Source organism: Lachnellula hyalina, assembly GCF_007821495.1.
Source record: "Lachnellula hyalina strain CBS 185.66 chromosome Unknown contig00265, whole genome shotgun sequence".
In the NCBI taxonomy this organism is placed as follows: domain Eukaryota; kingdom Fungi; phylum Ascomycota; class Leotiomycetes; order Helotiales; family Lachnaceae; genus Lachnellula; species Lachnellula hyalina.
Genome location: NW_022157379.1, coordinates 5,376 through 26,321, shown reverse-complemented (window position 1 = coordinate 26,321; position 20,946 = coordinate 5,376). Strand labels below are relative to the sequence as shown.

The window sequence follows — 20,946 nt, the reverse complement described above, 5'->3', positions numbered from 1 at the left end:
CGCAAGGGAGCCGTAGAGATCGCCCCAGAATACGCAGGGGAGGCCGAAGTTGGCGCGTAGGAGGATTAGGGCGTATGCGATGGGGATGAAGAAGGGTGCGACGGGCGTCTGGGATAATTAGTAGCTTTATTTGTTATATTGTGGCATGAGAGATTTACCTCGAGGGATTGGCCGGTTTGCTGGATTATGTTGGTTAATATTTCCAGGTGACAAAAATACAAGGCGCTAGGCTTACAGTATCATGGTTTACAACGAAAGTCTGTGTTATAGATTATTATTTGCATCTGGGGGAAGGGGAATGATGAAGCACCCACGACAGCGTTTCTAGGCTTGGTGGCAGCAAGACTACCTTCGAAAACCTTCCGCAGGTCCGGCGTAATTCCACGAGAGATGTTGGAGAAGCTCTCAACCAAAGGAACGTCAAAGAGGGAAATACGATGGTTCATATATTCGATATACGCAGAGAGAACTATAGCATCAGCCCTCCAATACTCACCCATCAGGAACCAATCTTTCCCCACAGTCTGATCAATGTGACTCAGCAAGTCACGTAGAAATGAAGCTGAATAGTGCTTGATGGCGTCAATACGTAGACCACCGAGCCTGAACTGTGAGCCAAGCCATTCGACCCAGTAAAACAGGTCACGGCGGACATCGGGATGGCTGTGATCGATATTTCCACACATGCTAGATACAGTTATGAGCATGACCGAGAGGAAGTATGGTCTTTGAAGACTTAAACTTACAGGAAGTCATAATTACCAACTTCCTCATCAACATCATATGCCCACTTCTTACCCTGAAGCCTCCAAATTGCCTGAGACTTGGTCTTGTGATCATGATCAACACCATTGAAATGCTCCTTATTCCACTTCAACAGACTATACATATTCCCCCTCCCGGGGAAATCAAACTTCGTCCAAGCCTCAATCTTATATGGCTTCCCAAGCTCCTTCAAATGATCTGGCAGAAACCCGTCAGCCAAGCCCCTCCAACACGCAATACATACCCTCAGCATCAACCTTAACCGCAACCACCTTCTCCGTCCGATCGGCGCCAGTCCTATGATTCAACACAGCATCAACCAGGCTCGCCAACTCCTCCTTGGTCCCCCACTTGGTGCACCGCGCGCCCCGCTGCTGGAATTCGCCCAGGTCGTACAAGTCATATACATCGTAGCCGTTACTCGTGAACCACGCGCCTTTGTAGGCGGGCGGGATCCACATGCTGGTTATGCCCAGCGCGGCGAGACGGGGCATCAGAGCTGCTAGCCGGGTCCAGTGTTGGTGGTCTGCGGGAATATACCATTCGAAGCCTTGGAAGATGGTTTGGTTTGGCGGACAGGGCGCGTCGTCGGGGATTAGGTGGATGGTTTCCATTTTTGGGCGAGTTGAGTAGATTGAGATGGGCTGGATGGGATGGGATTAAGAAGTTGTTTTATATTGCTGGCGCAACATAGCTTCCACCAGTGGCTACACTACTGCAAGCCGAGATTCGCAAAGGGCCTACAATTGGGCACCTCGAAGTTCTATGAGGAGTTGTAAACGTAGAGTAGTTAAGTCGAGATACGCGCGTAAACTAGATAGGTACCCAGGTAGGTACTGTATTATCAATTTCTTGATGAGGAGGTCTCGGCTAGGTAAAGGGGGCGGGGTACCAATATATCAATCTTACCGAAGACTTACTTTAATTATCGGAGTTATCCAAGACACAGAAGCTTGAGAAATGATTACCTGTCACGTATGAGTCGTCCCAGCAGCTATTATTGCTGATGGGTAAGGAACCCTTCTAATATTGCTAGCTCGAAAGACTTGGCAGCTATGAAGACTGGTGAAGCTTGGGCGACTCTTTTTAGACCAAGAGAACCTACCTACCAGCAGCAGAAACAGAGGATTGGGTTGTACAGGAAAAGAAGGAAGAGCTAAAGAAAAGCTAACAGGTTGATAGAATCATCCTGTACTCCCTTATGTTACATGACGGGAATTCAGCACATACTCGAATACAGGACCGTTGAAAATTCATCCTCCATCACCGCCTCTTACTATTTCAATGGCACAAGACTCAGCTCTCCCATCTGGGCCTTGTCAATTGCCCTATCCAATCATCTTCCATCGTCCGAGCTCCCCCAAAAAATCCGAGAACCCGCGAAACAAAATGCCAGTGTGTTCTAAAACATCGTCGGCGGGAGGGGTCCCCACAGAGGCTGCAACGCAGGTCAGACACTAGCCGCAGCTTAAATTTACAGGACGGTGAAGGCTGGAACACCCCTGGGACTCCAACAGTACCTTCGTATAATTTCAGAACAGATTGTTATTCAGTACCGCAACTGGTTGATTACCGTATCTCTGGCAGCAATAAAAACTCGGTGAAATCCAACATCGGCCTCGTATATCGTCATATTGGCTAGACCGTCCAGACTCCATATGCGGAAACTACGGACGAGCCCAAAACAATTTGGCCGAAGATTTTGCAGACCAAGGCCGAGCTGCTGCCCAATCCGCAAGGTCTGTATGCAAAGAAGACGCGAAAAAGCAGTCTAAAGGATAGCCTCGCGCCCTCAATAAATCATAATATCAATCGGTCCCACGATCCGGCACCTCACACTCGCACTTCCCTTGGTTGAGTGAAGTAGGTACGGTACGGTACGGTACGGTGCACCTCATACCTCACCTCATTAATAAGCCCACCTTACTTTAGACGAACTGGAGAAAGAAAATCAGCTCCTCTCCTCTCCTCTCCTGACGAATGAGTCGTGCGGATCTTGGGACCCCTCATCTCTCCATCCTGCCCGCCTGCTGCCCCGCCCTGCCCGCCAACTCTGGCTTGGGACATCCACATAACCACAACGTCGTCTCCGTCGACTAAAAGAAGGGCCGCTTCGCCCAAACCCTTCTCTCCCCCTCCTGCAATAATACCTGGCATGAGATCATTCCCGGCAGCAATCGACGAAGACAATCTCTACAAAGCGCACACGGTATCGAGTCAAAACACCCACACCCGCACCCCTATCAGTCTTCTCCACCTCTTCTCCTTCGCATTCCTTGCCATCATCCTCGTAAGACCCCACCCATCTGTACTGGGGGAATTGGAGACTGACAGGTGCGTGGCAGATTGTACAATTCTTTTTCGCAGACACCCCTTCTATTCATCCGAAGATCGTAAATCGCCATTCCCCTACGTCATTTTCCCCTCCGGCTCACGTTGTTGAAGGTGGGACTTGCGAAACCCCTCCTCCCTTTCCTACAGAACCTGCGATATCGAGACCACACACGATGGCTTTAGCAGTGGAAGCGAAGCGGATCGCCGCAGAATTCGAAATATCGGATACCAATTTGAATACGATCAGTTTGGAATTTGTTCAACAGATGAGTGCGCGCAACCAACATTTTCCTCTGGGAATATTTTTTTAACTGTGGCATAGAGGATGGCTTGGCGAAGAATGCCACCAATTTGAGCCAGATTCCTACATTCGTTACGGCAGTACCGAATGGAACAGAAAAGGTAGGAACACACATGCCTCTCGGAGAGCTGGGCTGATAGATCTAGGGACTTTACCTGGCTGTGGACCTTGGAGGAACGAATTTTCGTGTCTGCTCGATCAATCTACACGGAGACACCACTTTCGACATTGTGCAATCGAAAGTAGCAATCCCAAAGGAGCTGATGGTAGCTAAGACCGCGAAAGAACTTTTCTCTTTCCTTGCGAAGCAGATTGAATTATTTCTAAGGGAACACCACGAGGACCACTTCAATGCACACATCAGGCGGCGTCAAACAATCAGTACGCCAGAAGGATACAGGGATGAACATATCTTTCGATTGGGGTTTACATTTAGTTTCCCGGTGCATCAAATAGGGATCAATAGAGGGACACTTATGAGATGGACAAAAGGCTTCGATATTGCAGACGCAGTTGGGCAGGATGTCTGTAAATTATTACAAGACGAGATTGACATCCTCAAATTACCTGTCAGAGTGGCAGCGTTGGTTAACGACACTGTTGGAACGCTTATGGCAAGATCCTACACATCACCCGGAAAGACTAGCACCCTCTTGGGAGCCATTTTCGGCACTGGGACCAATGGTGCTTACGTTGAGAGAATTGACAAGATCACAAAGCCAATGGATGGCGAGTATGACACCAGCACCGGCGATATGGTAGTAAACACGGAATGGGGTTCTTTCGACAACAGCATGAAAGTACTCCCTAGCACCCTATATGACCAAATCCTCGATCAAGACAGCGTCAACCCCGGTATTCAAATGTTCGAGAAACGAGTCTCAGGCATGTTCCTTGGCGAAATCCTCCGCATTGTTCTCGTCCAAACTTTGAAGAACCCTGCCATCCCCCTCTTCAGTGGTTTCGAAATCGCCTCAACCGCACCCATCCATGCCCAATGGGGTGTTGACAGCAGTATCCTCTCCGAAGCAGAAGCAGACTCCAGCGCCGACCTATCAAAGTTACGGGAATATATAAAGACATCCCTGGGTGTCTCAGCCGCTACCGTTGAAGATGCTCTCGCTGTCAAAGGAATCGCACACTCAATCGCACTTCGAGCCGCCCGTCTCTCCGGTGTAGCAATCGGGGCCATTATACTCGAGACAGGGCGTTTGAACCCTGGCGCCTTTGCAGTACCCGGCCCAAAATCAACCGCTTCAATCGTCGAAGACGTCAAGAACCTCAACGTCACCGAAGCAGCATCCGCTACTATTTCCAAACTCGCCAACACCGCTGGCCTCGCCGTCAACGAGGACGAGATCGTTGATATCGGTGTCGATGGCAGCTTGGTTGAATTTTACCCTCAATTCGAAGAATACATGCGCGAGGCTCTTAGGTCCCTAGATGGGATTGGCGCGGCTGGCGAGAGGAGAATCCGCATCGGCATTGCGAAGGATGGTAGTGGGGTTGGCGCGGCGCTTATTGCGCTTGTGGCTGCGAAGATGGAGAAGCCGTTGGATTATCTGAAGCCGCTAAAGGGGAAGCTGGACGAGATCAAGGCTGGGTTTTCCTAGGTGGATATTCTCTATGTCTCGGTCTCGGTCTCGGTCTCAACTGCACTGATGGCGTTGCATGCATTTTGACATCGTACCTGTATACATTTTGCTTTCTTTGCAAGCATGGCTAGGTAGCGGTAGGGGTAGCTTAGGAATGAATAGATGAAAATAGACATTGAGAGAGTGTGTGTCTCATGCTCCTAGGGCTGTTTTTGATATTTAGTGATATCATAGATACAAAATGATGCCGCCCCCCATCACTGAGTTGTGGTACGGAACGGAGTAGGCGGTAGATGGGCGGCACTCATATGATTTTCAGGGTCTATTTTAAGACTAAAATACTCCTGTACAGTATTGTACGTGACACTCTCGGCAGTCCCGCCGACAGGATCTTACCTAAGGTATCTATCTGGACAAGGTCATGTGACCATCCTTGAGGCATTTTTGCCATTTGGTCGCCAGTGGCGGTGAGATAGATCGCTGGCTGCGTGGGGAGCCGATGTCCACTAGCATGCAAGTCATAAGCTGCAGATAATCCCTTTTCAGCACTGTAATTTTGATGTCGAGCTGCGATCCGCGGCAGGCGTGAAAATTACTTTGTAAGTAGAAATTTCCCCAAGTCCCATGTTCAGGTACCGAATTTGAAGGTTGGGGGATATGATCTTACGGTCCGTACGGGGACCGTGGGGGACCATACCGACAATGCATTTCTGGCGGGTATACCGAGGGCTGTGGGTATTTTTCAGTGGGACAAAGTTCTCTGGGGTGCAGTTGGGATGAACTTGGCCTGTTCCTTCGAGGCACAGGATTCCTGTATAGCAATGCTCGAAGCTGGAGGAGCGGATGATCAGAGGGGTCCTTGCAAGTTGTCATAGGGCTTCCCGAAGACAGAGAAAGAAAAGAAAAGAAATCGGAATCAGATGGCTCTTTCTGAGCCAATCACTTAGAAGTGAGGCCGAATTGTATATGAGGACCACTAGTGTAGAAGACTTCGTGGGGGAAATAACAATGGGTCAAAATCGGATCGGGGATTTGTGATTTCCCATTCCCATTCCCATTCCCACACTGTACCAAGAACTATATCCAAGAAAGGGTTCTGAGATTGCCTGGTGGCCTATCTTGTGCTTCTGGCCCGGCTTGCGTTTGATGCAGCAAGCTGCAAATGGTGCATGCTATGCAGTCTGCAAGCTCTTTCTCCATGGGGTCCCAACTTAGGTCATTCTCAATTTTCAAGTCACCATCAATGTCTTGGGAATCAGTAGCGGATCTCGGGGGTCTAATAGCAAGACTATCTGTATTCGCAATAGCGGCTAAGACATAGTGGCTGTTGCTGGGGAAAGCACAATGGGATGCTAGGCGCATAAAAGGGCAGTGACCTTACGGGAAAATGAGGAAAGGAGTCTGGCGCGGTCTCTGGGCTCTTCTGAAAAACGCCCGAAGTGTACAACTGCATATATTTTAGTTTCGCACACAAGACAAGCTACGGGGGAATTTCTTCTGCACGATGGCGGTTATAGGTAGGTAGTTGTAGTCATAGTCTAGAGTAGCTTAAAATCCGTCAGACCCGTCTGCATTTGCAGGAAGACCTTTTTTATAGGCCAAGAAGTATATACGTAACATACTTGGGCTGGGAGTGGTTACTCTCAGCCTTGTATTAATTAAGTGATACTGTAATTTAGAGCCAAGGCCCAAATACCAAGGTGAAATTTGATATGATAAGACCACACTTTGACCATGTATTTGGAAGACTTTTGCTTTATGTTATTTGCAAACTATACAATACCGTGAATATAATATAGCCGCAGTATTCTATCAAGTCTTTTATACTTTACTTCATCGTGTGTGGCCCGGAAAGTGTCCGTTTCAAGCTTAGATCACCGAGCGGCCGTTGGCCCTTTAGCATTCTTAAAACGGCCAAGCCGTAGTAGTTGGTGCCCGTACTCTGCTATATGATTTCGCACTTCGCCCACTTTATTCCTTCCACCTCCCATTTTCTCGTCAAAAACAAAGGGAAACCCTTTACGTTTTGGCCCATACTGGCCTGGTGTCCAGCTGTGGCGCCGTTGCGGCGTAAGGCTTTGCCAGTGTGCGAGCGTCTTTCATATTTCTCCTCTCAATTCCGCATCTATTAGGCGTTGGAGTCCTCGATTCATCACTTGGAGTTTTTGGCATATACCAGACAGACGAAGACAGCATTATATCCCCACATCGATTCCCATTTTCTTGATTACTACGCGACTCGATTGTTCGACTCTGCAGTCCACTGCGACTGCCAACAACAAATATATTTACATCTTGACGGTGCTACATATCTTCTTGTGGTAGACCGTTCGACCGCCTGGTCGTTCGGAGCCACGCCTCCCCTTTCTCCTCCTTCGCCATCACCCTCAACATCACTCCAATACCTAAAGATGTTGCTCAAAGGCGAGAAGTATGCCTGCGAGGCGTGTGTGAGAGGCCATCGTGTTAGCAACTGCCAGCACGCAGACCGACCTTTACAACATATCAACAAAAAGGTAAGCCTGACCAGTTATTCAAAATACAATAGCTAACGTCTCTTTTACCAGGGTCGTCCAGTCTCACAATGCACGCATTGTAGGACCTTGCGCAAGTCTCGCTCTGCTCACATCCGTTGTGACTGCGGCAGCGACAAGGCACATGCGAAAGGAGCTTGTCCATACGATACTGATTCTCAGGGTGAGCTCTTGTCGGATACTCGAGGTGTAATAGCAGCAGGTTCTGACAATCATTATAGCAGAGAACTGTTGTTGTAGCCATGGTGGCCGTTGCGCCTGTTCCTTGAAAAAGGAGCATCTTGATCCCGTACCCGAATCTGATTCGGACGAGCCCTGTTCAATTTCAGCTCCAGCTCCAGCAAATGAAAGCCGCAGACCTCGCGCCCTTACTGCGCAGTCGGAGAACGGGTTGACATCCTTTGTCAATGGACGTCATAAGCCAGTACATAAAAGTAACACAATGGCCCACAAATGTGGTTTGCCATATGTAGTTCCTAGGACACACTCCATTCATGGCCCGTCGCCATCAGGACTTGCTAATCGATCTGTCGACAACTTGCCACATACGAATACCATCGATGCCTTACATAGCGAATCCCACATTAAAGACTCCATGGTCAGCGCTCAGCAGGAGCAACGGATGGTGAAGTCTGAACACGGATCTCCACTTATAAGCACAGCAGATAACTTGGAACAATGGGGTGGCGTCCTTCCTCCATTAGACCTCTCAAACTTGTCTGGGGATTACGCCCAAGGCCTCGAGGGGTTTTCAAGTTTTCCAGACCACGAACAGCCATTATTCTCTGCCGGGTTAAGCGCCGCTTCCATTGATTGGTCTCACTATGATGGCCTTGACTTCAACAACGATAACTTTGCCACATCTTCGTACAGCCAAGCGCCATCTTTCACGGGCTTTGATTTCAGCAGTATTGATCAACCCGCTCTCACAACTACGTCAACTTCGGGTGAGATTTCCGAGGTGGAGGAGTATCCCTCCATGGGCGATGCTGTTCATAGCAGACCAACATTGCCCAACGCCACTAAATACGGCTCAGATTTGGACACTTCGGACTTTGGTGGTGACATTGACAGCTACCGACTAAGCACCGCATCCTCGTACGTCGGTTTGCCTCAAGCTCAATTGCTAGCCGGCAACAATCTAGACACCCTCGACATTGAATCTTTTATGAAAGCTAGCAATATGCAGTCCTACTCGGCCAACCACGGCCTTCCTCCTACCAGTTTCGCCGATGACAGCAAGCTTGCAAACAATATGGGCGCTTGGGACGATAACCCAAATTTCCCATCATTGTCAGCTGATGCTGATAACGATGTTTTCTGGATGAACAATTTCTCGACAACCAACCTTGCAATTGATGAAGCCTGCGGTAATTTAGAACTACCGGAAGAAAATGTTTGGGCTCAATAACATGAGTAGCCCGGGCAACGGCCCTGCAACGAATTCTCTTTTAGATATCCACCTATGCATCGACGATTTGTTTATGCAGCAGCACAGATTTTGTGGGATGTTTATGAACGGAAATGTTGAGACTGTCCATAGAATTTCCTGTCACATATTGCAATACATCACATATATAAATTGAAGTGGACGCATTGGTTTAAATTGGTTGCGGAGTCACTTGCCCCGTACCCTTCAGTCTATCTTCATGTCGTGGTCATCACACGACATTTCTTCTATTGCACTAACCTACCGCGGCTCTTACAGATCCGATTTGATTCTGTACTCCGTATGCTCGGAACAATTGCTGTGTGGAACAACGTAATGGCGAGCTCCAGGATTCAACTTCGGCTCTCGACAGCATCTGCAATAAAATATTCATACTTGTCACATGTAATTCTCGGATCACTATAATCACCATACTTTAGCCACTTGGGTCAAGTATTAAATACCAATATACAGTACATGTTTCAAATGGCCTTGGTGTTTCTACGCGGTTGACTGTCGCGGTACTGGTCTACCCCTCCACACCTCGACTGCCGACCCCTTCCCCATCGTTTGGACCATTGCCGACGCTCTCGGGGACACCCTTGGCACCTTGGCACTTGGTGCCATCGATTTCTATCTGTGGCTAAATTATTAATGGGCACACGGTTTTTAATCTTGGAGATATCGTCCCATCTTGCCCTACAATTTCGGATCTTCAAGCCTAAATCATAACAATGGAGATCGGAAAAACGCTATAGCCGCTACAACCGTCCCCTCCCTCCCCCGCCATGAATGGTGCATAGACCCTCGGCCTCCTAAAACATTTCACCGAGTTCCCCTCATCGAGCAGGTCGACTTTCATCGCCAAGAGAACTGGCTCTGAATCTGATATTGCACGAAATATATCCCCCGGTCAGGAAAGCATGAGAGACAGGCCAATGTTACATGATCGGCCCAATCCCATCAAAACGATTAACGTCGCATGATGCCTCTGCACCTTCATCTCCTAAACACTTTGCAGAGATCCAGAGGTTGCTTTATCCGTCACTACAGGCTATCTTCGGCGGCAGAATTGACTGTTCGAAAATCTGGGGAAACTTTGCAGCTGTGATGTGGTATGGTTGGAACGAGAGGATTTAGGTTGCAGCTTTCCACGGTACGGGTCAACCCAGCCCGACTGATTTTTATAATAGAAGAGTGATGTGCTCGTCTCCAGAAGTGAACAGGGTTGGTAGCCAATGAAGGGGATATATATATACTCGAGTAGAAAAGTAAAAAGCCGTCAACTTCAGGAATTATATCTGCGGTTCATGCAGGCTTTAAAACATCTTTAAAATCCTCCGAAGGCTGGCCCGTGGCTTTTGGCTTGAGCACTGTACTGTACTGTACTCCGTATCGAATCCCTGCCTTCCTCTCTCTGATATTGTTACTCTTGGCAGTCGATAGATAGCGGGCGCAACTCACCCCTCGTGGTTTCGTCTCAACTTCCGGATATTTCATTTACAGCCAGTGCTCGACTTGAGCTTGGCCAGGGACCTGTTCGTATTATGCTGGACGACGAAAGAAGCACCAGCCGACTTTACAAGTTATAATTCGCATGGTGGTCGCTGATTGGCTCAAACCGAGGGCAAAGCCATGGACTAAAAGATCCGACTGCTATTCCGTACAGTCCGAGAGTCCTCCGTCCTTCCCCCACCCCACACAGATTCAAGCTACTCCACTCTTGACACCACACGATACCCACACCCACACAACCCCGTCTCTCCCTCCCGCACCGCATCCGCTCCCCAACATATTCGCAATAACTTTTCGCCGGTGCCAAAGTACCAAAGTCGCATCTGCAGCAGCTTGACGTCGGAAAGAGCACGCAGAGAATTTCCTGTGCTCTCCAGCCTCTTCGTCGCGCAACGACAGGGCTGTCCCAAAAGGGACCCTTGCCTTGGGATCTGCTCTTCCCGGGCATCACCAGGTACAGGTAAGTTTCATTCATTGAGCCAGAATTGATTCCAGTTCACTTGCTGCCCGCAGCACGCGTACTGTATACGCATCCTGTACATGCAGTGTGTTGCTGTGCATCATTGCATTGGCATTGATTTATTTCCATCTGTCTGCGACTCCTTCTACCGAGAAAAATGATAAAGTGTTTCCAATATCAAACAAAGCAACTGACACTTCCCCGGATCACGCAGACAGACACCCCCCCCCCCCTTTCGTCCGCCCACTCCCGGGGCCTAAGTCTGGCAATTGAATTGCCATTCCATAGGAACGCGGTAAAATGCAATCCTACCCATCTCCAACCGCGCTCGCCGCCGATCAAGGCCATCCATTCTATGCCTCGAATCAATCTCTCCCCGTCTCTGCCGCAGAGGAGCTTCAGCTCAGCGCGCAAATATCGCGTAATCTTGCGCCTATGATGCACGCAGGTCCTGGAGGGCCTCTGGCTGAAGCTCAAGGTTCAAGACCTCAGGAGAATATCAATCACCAATTCGAGCATGAGCAAGATCCGCGCCGCGGAAACCTCCAACCTCTTCAACATTCACCAATGGGCCCTATGGATCATCTAGTTCCCCCGGGTCAATACAGCCCTACGGATGGGTCGGTGGCACCGAGGAAGCGATCGAAGGTATCTAGAGCCTGTGATGAGTGCCGGCGCAAGAAGATTCGTTGCGACGCGACGGGTGAGGTTGTCGATGAGCAATGTTCCAACTGTAGACGTACCAGTGCGCGTTGTCAGTTCAGCAGAACGCCAATGAAGAGAGGACCGAGCAAAGGGTATGTTGTTGCCCGTGAGTCTTATATCAATCTACTTTTCACTAATGACATGTCTACTAAAGTTATATAAAAGAACTTGCCGAACGGTTAAACCATCTGGAAGGAGCAATCTCGCAGAATGATATGTCTGCTGTTTCGAATCAGTTTATAGGACATCCAAACGACTCTATGCGCCGACCGTCAGACGAATTTTCTCCCCCGCCAAATGCGGATGGGGTCCAGAGGAAGAGAACACATTCTTCAATGTCTGGCGACTTCAACTCTCCTTACCAGAATCAACGGCCTCCCAGTTGGGCACAACCTCAACAAGAGCACGCTCGCGGGTTTTCACACCAGTCTCCTGCATATGCAACCCCGCAACCCGGTCCAACGTTTCGAGAACCAAATTACTCCCCGAACGGTCTTGCGCCAACTCCTCAATGGAGAAATGCGCCCGACCTCCGACAAAGCAACGCATTTGAGAATGTAGTTTCCCTTGAACAAGGTCAGGTCGATCAGAGTCTTGAATTGACAGATACTATTATTGATCAGTAGGCAGACCCGGTTGAATTTGAATGTCAATAATGCTGATGTCTAACAGATACTACAATACCATTCACCCTACTTATCCTATCCTATCTTCATCCCATAACAGAGTCAGAGCTAGACTTTCGAACTGCCCACTTCCTTTGAAGCACGCATTTCATGAAGCGTTACATGCAGCCGTCCTGACTGTTTCATCGCCTGGGCATGATAGTGCAGCCCAACAAGGCATCCAGAAGGCAACTCAGCTTGTCGCTTCATTCCAATTCGAAAATGCTGCTGCACGTCCTGCTTCTACAAATTTAATCCTCCTTCAGACAATGATGCTTTTGGCGGTAGAAGCCGAGACTCATGTAACAAATGAACACTCTGGTCCGTCTCGATCCGTCTGGTTGGGTAGTGCTGTTGGACTTGCATATTCCCTAAAGTTGCACGTTCAGAAGCGACCTGAAGACATGGTTGAAACTGATCCTGATTTGGACGACAAGATTGGCAGGAGAATATGGTTGAGCTTGGTCATCGTGGACAGATGGCACGCCTCGAGCACGTCCAGTCCTGCCTTGATTCCTGACCTAAGTGTGGTTATTTACCTCGAAGATCAAGTTCTGTTGGGAGAGGCGTTTTACCAACTAGCCCGTAAGCACATTTGTCCTGATATGCCACGCAGTTCTAACGACATAGGTCTTTCCGTGATTCTTGGCCACTTTGCGGGAGCTGCCCTTGTATTCAGCGACCTGGCAGCCCCCACCGACCCAACTATACGATTGGCAGGCACACTTCTCCGAGGCGAGATGGAAAGATGGCGCGAGTCTTTTCCACAAACTTCCTTCCCGCCATCCAATTTACCACTGGTCCATATCACCTATTTGCACCTTCGAATCCTAATGGAGCTTCATCATCCTGATTCCGAACCATCTGGGCTTTTAGCAGCAGCGTCAAACATCGTCGCCCAACTAGCCCACAACTCGGATCTCATTAGCCCAATCACCTATCAATGCACAGCTATTGCAGCATTGGTCCTCATCGAGCTTGCTGGCCACGAGAGTACCCGAGAGGAAGCTGAAAGTAACTTGATGGTTCTGTCGCAAAACCGCATCGCACATTCGGCTTGGGACCAGACCATCCGGGACCTGATCAACAAGAAACAATCCGCCGTCGTCGTTCCGAACGCGCCTCTGACTGCCAGTCAGAATCTCCAGCAGCTTGCCGAGCTAGCGACTGCTACTGGCGAAGGTCGCGATTCTGCTGTCAGCAAGGAAGGCGAGAAATCAGCCACCGCAATATACAAAGAGCTGCGCGGAGCCATCCGGACTGGATACCTCAATTACATTCTTGGCGTCGAAAGCGGCCTCTAAAATGAAGGCGCGAGAAGCTTTTCGATTACTTGTCTTTGCTCATATAAGCTAGTCAGTTCCTCGTCTACGAGCTGACATCTGTTCACTTACCGTTGTGAACATTGAATGAATGGCTATTTTTTGGTTTCTTTTTCATCATCTGAGTATACCCAATATGTATGTATGTACGTCTACGGAAGGGGGATAGTAAGCATCGCATCATTGGAGTTGTGGCATTTTTGGCATCTTTGGCAATTTCTGGGCATTCATTCATTGCATGCATCAACCGGCAGGCAGCATCACATCACATCATTTGCATAAGGAAAGAAAGGGTCATGAATGAATCGACAATCAATCAACCTTTTACGGTGTACAATAGATAAGTAAGAGGAAATCAAAAAATCATTCGTGTAAGATCTTACATGAAAGCAAAGTAGAAGTTTTTATTTTATTCCTTCCCACTTTCTGTGCTGCTACTTACTGAATGAGTTTTTACAGTAAGTACGAACATTCACTTAATCACAACACCTTTATTCCCCTTCCTTCCTTCTATTCGTTTCATCGTACGTCGCACCTTCATCTACTTACTATATACACATGTTTAATTTTCCACAGTAACGCCGGCAGGCAGGCAGGCAGGGTATGCAATTGCTCGCCTCTCTCTTCCTCTTCCCCTTCTCTTCTATTTCCTCATCTAAGCGTACATACGTAATAATCGTGACTGCATCCATCTATCCACCCATCTGACAGCGCCTGCTAAGACAAAACTTGAACTTTGCCTTTCTATGATATATTCGTTGCTTGCATTCATGAATGCAACAAGTGGTGCATCCCCTCCGTCCTCCTGTGGCCCAAGGTCCCTTGCGTATGGGTCGGCGCTTTCTCCCCTCCCCTCTTGCACCTCCCCCATGGCTGGACAGCTCTTTCGTCATGTAATCGTAAAAAGCCAAAAATGTACAGGTAACACTATCTAAGAATAGGCTGGGTGACTGGTGTAATCTTCACGTTTGTGTTTGTGGTTGTGCTTGAGCGCAATCAAGACTGGTCAGCGACTTCTGTCTTCGCCGCTGTCCCATCAAGTCGAAGTCGCTCATCGTGTATAAAAGGTCTCCTATCCACACTCCTGGACGTGACAGTTGATCCACTCTCGCTGCTGTGCATAGACCCTTCATCCTGGTGCGGAGATGGCCTGTCGCTAGGCTGACCGAGTGAGTGCTCAGATGATGACCCCGGCGATGTGAAAACACTCGGCTGTCGTTGCTGGAACCATCCTCCTATCTCCCATGCTCCAGGTTGGTAGAGACATGAGTTGCGAATCTCGTCATCCACGATACCTCGCAGAAGGATGTTCAGACGCTTGAAATCGACGGGTTTAAGAATCCAGCCGTCAAACCCTGCGTCGATGTAGTGTTGGCGTTCGCGTTCCTGGAGCGATGCCGAAACTGCGAAGATAGGAACTCGGCCATTGTTCGCAGCACGAGGGGATAAGATGCTCTGGGAATGCTGTTTCTCAAATAATCTGATCATCCTGGTTGATGATAGCCCGCCTACGATCGGCATCTGCATGTCCATGAGCACGACGTCGAAAAATGCCGGCTTGTCTCTGTAAACCTCAGCACACTCTTCACCGTTGACAGTGATGTGTACTGCATGCCCGCTCTTCTCCATCCGCTTTCGCATAATCTTGTTATTGACGGGATCATCTTCCGCATACAGGACTTGGAGATGCTCCGCATCCAACTTCTTTGATTCTTCCGGAAGTTGTTCAATATTTTTATTTGGAACATTGAACAGCACGCGAGAGGGAGTATGAGGAGGTAACCCTCCAGTTGAATTGAATTCGTCAGGCATCCTGATGGCCTTCATGGGTGTCCCATTATCGGTCACAAACTCGGTTCCTGCAGAATGTACGCGTTCCGAATGTACGCGTTCCGAATGTACGCGTTCCGAATGTACGCGTTCCGAATGTACGCGTTCCGGAGGCCCGTGGGATGTCTTGCGTGACAACCTTCTCGGCCTCTCATTGCCGGTTGCCATACGAGCTGAAGATGTTTTCCCCAGACTACCGGCACTTTTGCGACTGTGCCCACTACCTTTGCTGTTAGAACGATGTAGACCTTGCTCGCCAGCTTCTTGATCATTACTATGGAAGGGACCGGAAATAGCATCAATGAGCCTGTCAACGTCACTCTTAGCACTACCTCTGCTCTTGCCACTTGAACCACTCTTGAAACTATGCAAACTAGCCAGCTCTTCGATGCTGCGTTTGTGAATGACACCCTCAGCCTTTGAAGAGCTGACGTTGTCTACAAGGGTAATCTCTCCCTCGGCAGCTATAGATGGTGCAAGATTCGAATTTTGCCTGGCCAGTTTCACCGATCTAGATTTTGCATCCTCGTCTCCAGATGCATCATCAGGTAGGACGAAAGGCAATTGGATGACGAAACGAGATCCTATGCCTTGTTCTGATTTGAGACGTAGTTGACCGTCCATATTTCGTACTACCCTGGCCACCACGGCCAAACCGAGACCTAGAGTTCGACTGTCCTTCACTTGCGATGCATTGCCACCGTCATCCGATCCTTTAAATAATCCATCAGCATCAGTGCTAGCTTGTTCCAGATCTCGAAACAGAGCATCAAGTTTCTCGTTCGACATTCCGGCCCCGGAATCATGGACCACTATTTCCACGGTGGCTCTCCCATCTGCTACTCCACGTGGACAAACCTCGATACGGATCCAACCATCAGTTGTATGTTGCATTGCGTTGGCAGTGATGTTAGCCACAGCCTGTCTGACCCTTCGCTGATCACCGAGAACGAATTTTGGAAGTCCTGGATGATCAATCACCTCATATTTCAATCCCTTGCGTTTTGCTTCTCCCCTGAAAGAATCCACCGCCTCGTGAATAGTAGCATGAAGGTCGAAAGCTTCATCTTTGATAAGTTCCTACGTCAAGATCTCGAAATCAGTATTGCTCGATATGTAGCTGATACAATGTTCTACGGAAGTTGAGACAATAATTCAGGAGCAGTCAACTCCGCTATGGAGATGTCCGAAGTAGGAAACAATTTCCGAGAAAGTGACTTACTTGGCCTTCTTCGGTTTTGGTTAAATCCAGCAAATCGTTGATAACATATACCAAAGATTTTGAAGCGGAATGGGACTTTGCCAGGTTGTCTCTGGTCTCTTGATCGAGTGCACCCTCGAGGGCAATCTCTAGATAGTTGATGATCGCATTGAGAGGAGTGCGAACCTCATGTGCAGAGTTTGCGAGGAGAAGTCGCGTAAGTTGGCTGCTTTGCAAGGCAGCTTCTTTTTGCCGCCAGACCTAGAAATTTACATATTAGAAAAGTAGAAGTTCGACTCTAGCTAGAGAAACGTACCTCAATGAATTTTCCGTATACCAAGCACAAGACTGCAGCAGTTTCGACTTGTTCTTCGGTCCATTCTCGGCACTTTCCAATAACAGTTTCGTTCCAAGCCATGAAGCTTGTTCTCGGCTCTAGGTATCCTTCTGTTCCTGCTTTGATGAACTTTTCGTACGGATTCCCAGCCCATTTGACTTCTTTTACCTACAGTAATGTTAGTCCCCGATCTATGAACGGACTGTTCATGCTCAACTTACTTGGCCTTTTCGAAGGAAAACTATGAAATCGCCTGAAATTACCCCCATATTAGCGATTGCAAATTCCAAGGCTTGAAAGACCGAGAACTCAATCATGCATAGGAAATGTACAAAGAAACAGTTTGCTTACTTCCGCCTACGCTCAACGGCACCAAAAGTAGACCAGCAATAATATCGAAACCTGGTGGATATTGCAAGTCAGGAAAATCCTGCCGGATGTCTTGTGATGTAGTAACAGAGGTTATTCTACGAAGTCGAAGGTACTCTAACATAGCAAGGGCTTCTTGTGAATGCTCCATTTTCCCCAGGATCTTGGTTTCACCACGGATCGATAGGAGGCCAAAATCAGCATCGAAGAGTTTCAGAAGGTCTTCGGATGAAGCAACAATGTATCCAGATGGGTTTGCTTCTGTTGGGACAGTATTGATAAGCTTCCGTGCCTGGAGTCGCGAAGCGTAAGAAAGTCTTTCGATATTCCTCGATGCAATGTCACCGACAAGGCGACACATTTTTCGAATTGGGAATGAGACTCGCATGCCCTTTGAACCGTAGGTATGACAGGCAATGAGCCCCCACAGCTCGGAAAACGCATTGATCGAAATGCTCATGCTAGACCGCACAGCCATGTTTCTCAAATATTTAATGTGAATGGGCGACATTGCTCTCAAGTAGCTGAAAGTTAAATCAAGTGGCTGCTCAAGATCCTCCACAGTTCGACAAACCAAACGAGCTGTCTCGAGATCCCGGTCGTATAGCAAGCGCACCTTATTAATCTTGTACAGGTCACGTGCTTGCTTTGGGATGTCTGAGGCGGGAAAGTTCAATCCCTTATACAAGTCCGTCGTTGCTCGAGGATCCACAAGTTCGGTGACCACTCGCCCGTTGAATTTAGCATCGAATTGGTATATCTGTAATACCTCGCAGTCAGTAATGCTGCACAAGTGAGGAGTCCGCAGTTCAGGGGAATTTAGTGCCTCGAAACTCCCGAGACCTCCCGGAACATTTGACAAGAGCCACCAAGACTCCTGTACTTGTCCGCATGGAAACTTATATGCTTAAAGAGGTTTCTTACCATAACACGATGAAATCCAGTGAGCTCTTTGATGACCCCGACCAAGATCTTTAAAAATATCTCGAGATTTGGCGCCGAAGATAGTTGCTCCTGAACCTGGGACATGAGGTTGAAAACTTCCATAGCAGCGGCCTCACCCTTTCGTTTTCTGGCACTCCTTAAAACCCTGAGCGGTTTACTAGTGTTTTTAGTACTTTCTGCAAACTCTTCTGGGGTGGGTTGACTGTGCAGCGTGACCTCTGGTGGCTCCGGAGTCTCATTATTCTGGGGTACCAAAGGGTAAACTTGATCATCATCTATCTCGAACTCACATATGAGTAAATTCGGAGAGGCAGGATTAATGTGCATTGCACACCAAAGCTTTCGGCCTCTTCTAGAGGCCTTCGGCGCTCGAATGCTGATTATGAATACTTCTGGTCCGTTCGGTGCTGGATCGGCTTCCTCGTCACGGATGAAATCGACATGGTCCAGCAAATTATCAGCTTGTTCTTCACTGAGAATGTCGGTAAAGCTTTTCAATTTGAACAGTTCCTGGGGGCTGTACCCGATGATTCGGTGCGAGTTCTCGCTGACAGTGCGGACTAGAAGATCGCCTCCATCTTGCTCCTCTAAGGCGATCAAAAGGCCAAAACCTTGTATCGCTCCCGGCACATGAATTGGCTCGTCCTCACAATGTTGTAGTGTTCCTTCATCTCGACCCGTAATGACAGCATGTCCCTCAGCGGTCACAGTATGTTTGAATCTCGCCGTAATCAGGTCAGATATACTCTCCCGGTCTGCCGAAGTACGAGTATCGATAGAGCTTGCTGGAGCAACACTCCGCTGACTGACTGAATCAGAGTTATCAGAGGCAACGTAACTGAATAATTGCAGTCGCTTCCCACTATCGATTTGTTTACCATTGTGCCTCTTAGACGAAGGTGGCTTGCGATCATCGCTGGGAGTATCATTCGAGAGGTGATTGTCTTGAGGTCCTGCATCAGGCGTTGGCGTCTTACCAGGCTCTGACGGGTAAGATTCGCTCTGGCGTCGAAGAGGGGTAGAATCCACCGTATTACCAGCAGAGACTTGATTAGGGGGGGAATAATCTCGTCCTTCGCCAGAGCGCCGGCTTGGCAAGTTGTGTGGTGTCTGAGAAGTGTCCACGCGAATAACACTTCTGATGGGGTAGACTCGATCCGTGGTAGAAGCTGGGCTTGCTAGTTGCTTGGCCGAGCCGGCACTCCAAGATGAGGTCCCGTCCAGCGCATGGAATGCAACATGCTCGTTGTTCAGGTCGGACTTTGGAAGTCGAGGGCTACTGGCGTTGTCGGACGCGGTAGGTGATCTCGGTGACGATGCAGCTAGACTCGAGGGGTTGTTGACTTTGTTCGGTTCTTCTGGAACTGGAGGTATGTCTATTCTGAGTGAAGCATCGCGCTTTGTGGCGACATCTTCACCCTCGGGTTTATGAGACATGGTAGGCGCCAGAGAGTCGAGTTCTTACGGCGTGAAGGCCGCCCCCTCGTAGCACCTCTCAAGATAGTATTCGACCCTCAAACCTCTATGCATCTCTCAATTTCGTTGATTAAAGACTAATAATTATAATTTCTCCCTAGCATTTCAATATTGTGTGTTCGGGGTGGGTTGTGTTGTTTGTAAGGTGCTTAGGTAGGATTGAACAGCGCATGGAAAGAAGGGAATCTAGGCTGATAGAGACGGAGAATATTACGGAGAAGGATTGAGGACGGCTGACAGGCGAACCACAGCAAGAAAAGGAATGTTGAAAGCTTGAAGAATCAAAGCCGTTCGTGGGGACGTCTCGCAATGTTTTGTCGCAGCTGAATACCGAAATCGATGTCGAAGTTGCTTGAAGAAGTTAGGAAGGTGGCGAGGGCGAGGGCGAGATGGACTAGGACTCTGCACTAAGTGCCAGGGTAGTAGGTGGGTGGATATTACCTACGGAGGTCCACCCGTCGGGCACCCTGGGTACGACGACGTACATGATTAAGGTCAGTTATTTGTTATGCTAACGGTATAAACCTTGGGAGGAAAGGTCTCGTAAGGTAAGGTAGGTAATTTACAAATATACTGTAATATCTCCGTAAACAAAGGAATATTACGCTGTAGTGGCGGCTTTGGCGAAGTTCTATTCGTACATGCAAATCCGGTGTCGCTTCACTTTCCGATGTTCCTGTAAGATGGGATTTCAGATCCTGGGTGGACAGGGTACCTAGGTAGGCGGGCAGGATAATTTTTACCACTCGAGACACTTTGATGATGGATGGTTCTTTTTATATTCTTACTTTGTAATTCATAAACATCAGTCGCTAGTAGAGTAGTGTATAGTAAGGTATATATATATATCAATATCGATATTACTTTGTGTTTTACCTTCCTCGTTAAAGAGACCCATCTTTCTCTACCTAGGCTGGTCTAGGTACCTATGCAGTTATTGTAACAAAATTGCAAAGCTCAAAGTCAAGGAGTCAGAGAGAGTATAAGAAAGAGATCCCCCTGGACTCGTTTTAAGCAGAAATCGGCAATATTCCTGCGAGAACGTCAGACCACCAGGACTATATTTGAAATATCTTCTTGTCTCGGAGGGTTTGCTCCGGAAGGAGAGGGTGGGGGTATATGGCCCGTCGCCCTTGCTATTTGACGATTGCAAGTTGCGAGAG

General features: G+C 48.5%; 4 protein-coding genes across 4 annotated transcripts; 3 read left to right on the top strand and 1 right to left on the bottom strand.

Annotated features, from left to right (window-relative positions):
- Positions 1 to 2,752: 2,752 nt before the first annotated feature.
- Positions 2,753 to 5,013, top strand: glkA (Glucokinase; the record flags this gene model as incomplete). The annotated part of the gene is made up of 4 exons (XM_031153733.1): positions 2,753 to 3,055; positions 3,111 to 3,369; positions 3,422 to 3,501; positions 3,547 to 5,013. Coding segments are annotated over 4 exons (2,109 nt in total), but the record flags the coding sequence as incomplete, so codon positions are not given.
- A 2,309-nt stretch (positions 5,014 to 7,322) lies between these two features.
- Positions 7,323 to 8,940, top strand: CRF1 (Copper resistance protein; the record flags this gene model as incomplete). Its single annotated transcript, XM_031153732.1, has 3 exons — positions 7,323 to 7,511; positions 7,563 to 7,692; positions 7,751 to 8,940. Coding segments are annotated over 3 exons (1,509 nt in total), but the record flags the coding sequence as incomplete, so codon positions are not given.
- Positions 8,941 to 11,233: 2,293 nt separating this feature from the next.
- SPCC320.03 (putative transcriptional regulatory protein) lies at positions 11,234 to 13,607 on the top strand (the record flags this gene model as incomplete). Its single annotated transcript, XM_031153731.1, has 4 exons — positions 11,234 to 11,730; positions 11,793 to 12,260; positions 12,311 to 12,888; positions 12,934 to 13,607. The coding sequence occupies 4 exons, from the start codon at positions 11,234 to 11,236 to the stop codon at positions 13,605 to 13,607; spliced, it is 2,217 nt and encodes a 738-aa protein (XP_031001257.1).
- A 1,014-nt stretch (positions 13,608 to 14,621) lies between these two features.
- On the bottom strand, positions 14,622 to 19,744 carry bphB_1 (Cyanobacterial phytochrome B; the record flags this gene model as incomplete). Its single annotated transcript, XM_031153730.1, has 6 exons — positions 14,622 to 16,535; positions 16,678 to 16,917; positions 16,973 to 17,161; positions 17,215 to 17,246; positions 17,345 to 18,239; positions 18,287 to 19,744. The coding sequence occupies 6 exons, from the start codon at positions 19,742 to 19,744 to the stop codon at positions 14,622 to 14,624; spliced, it is 4,728 nt and encodes a 1,575-aa protein (XP_031001258.1).
- Positions 19,745 to 20,946: the final 1,202 nt, after the last annotated feature.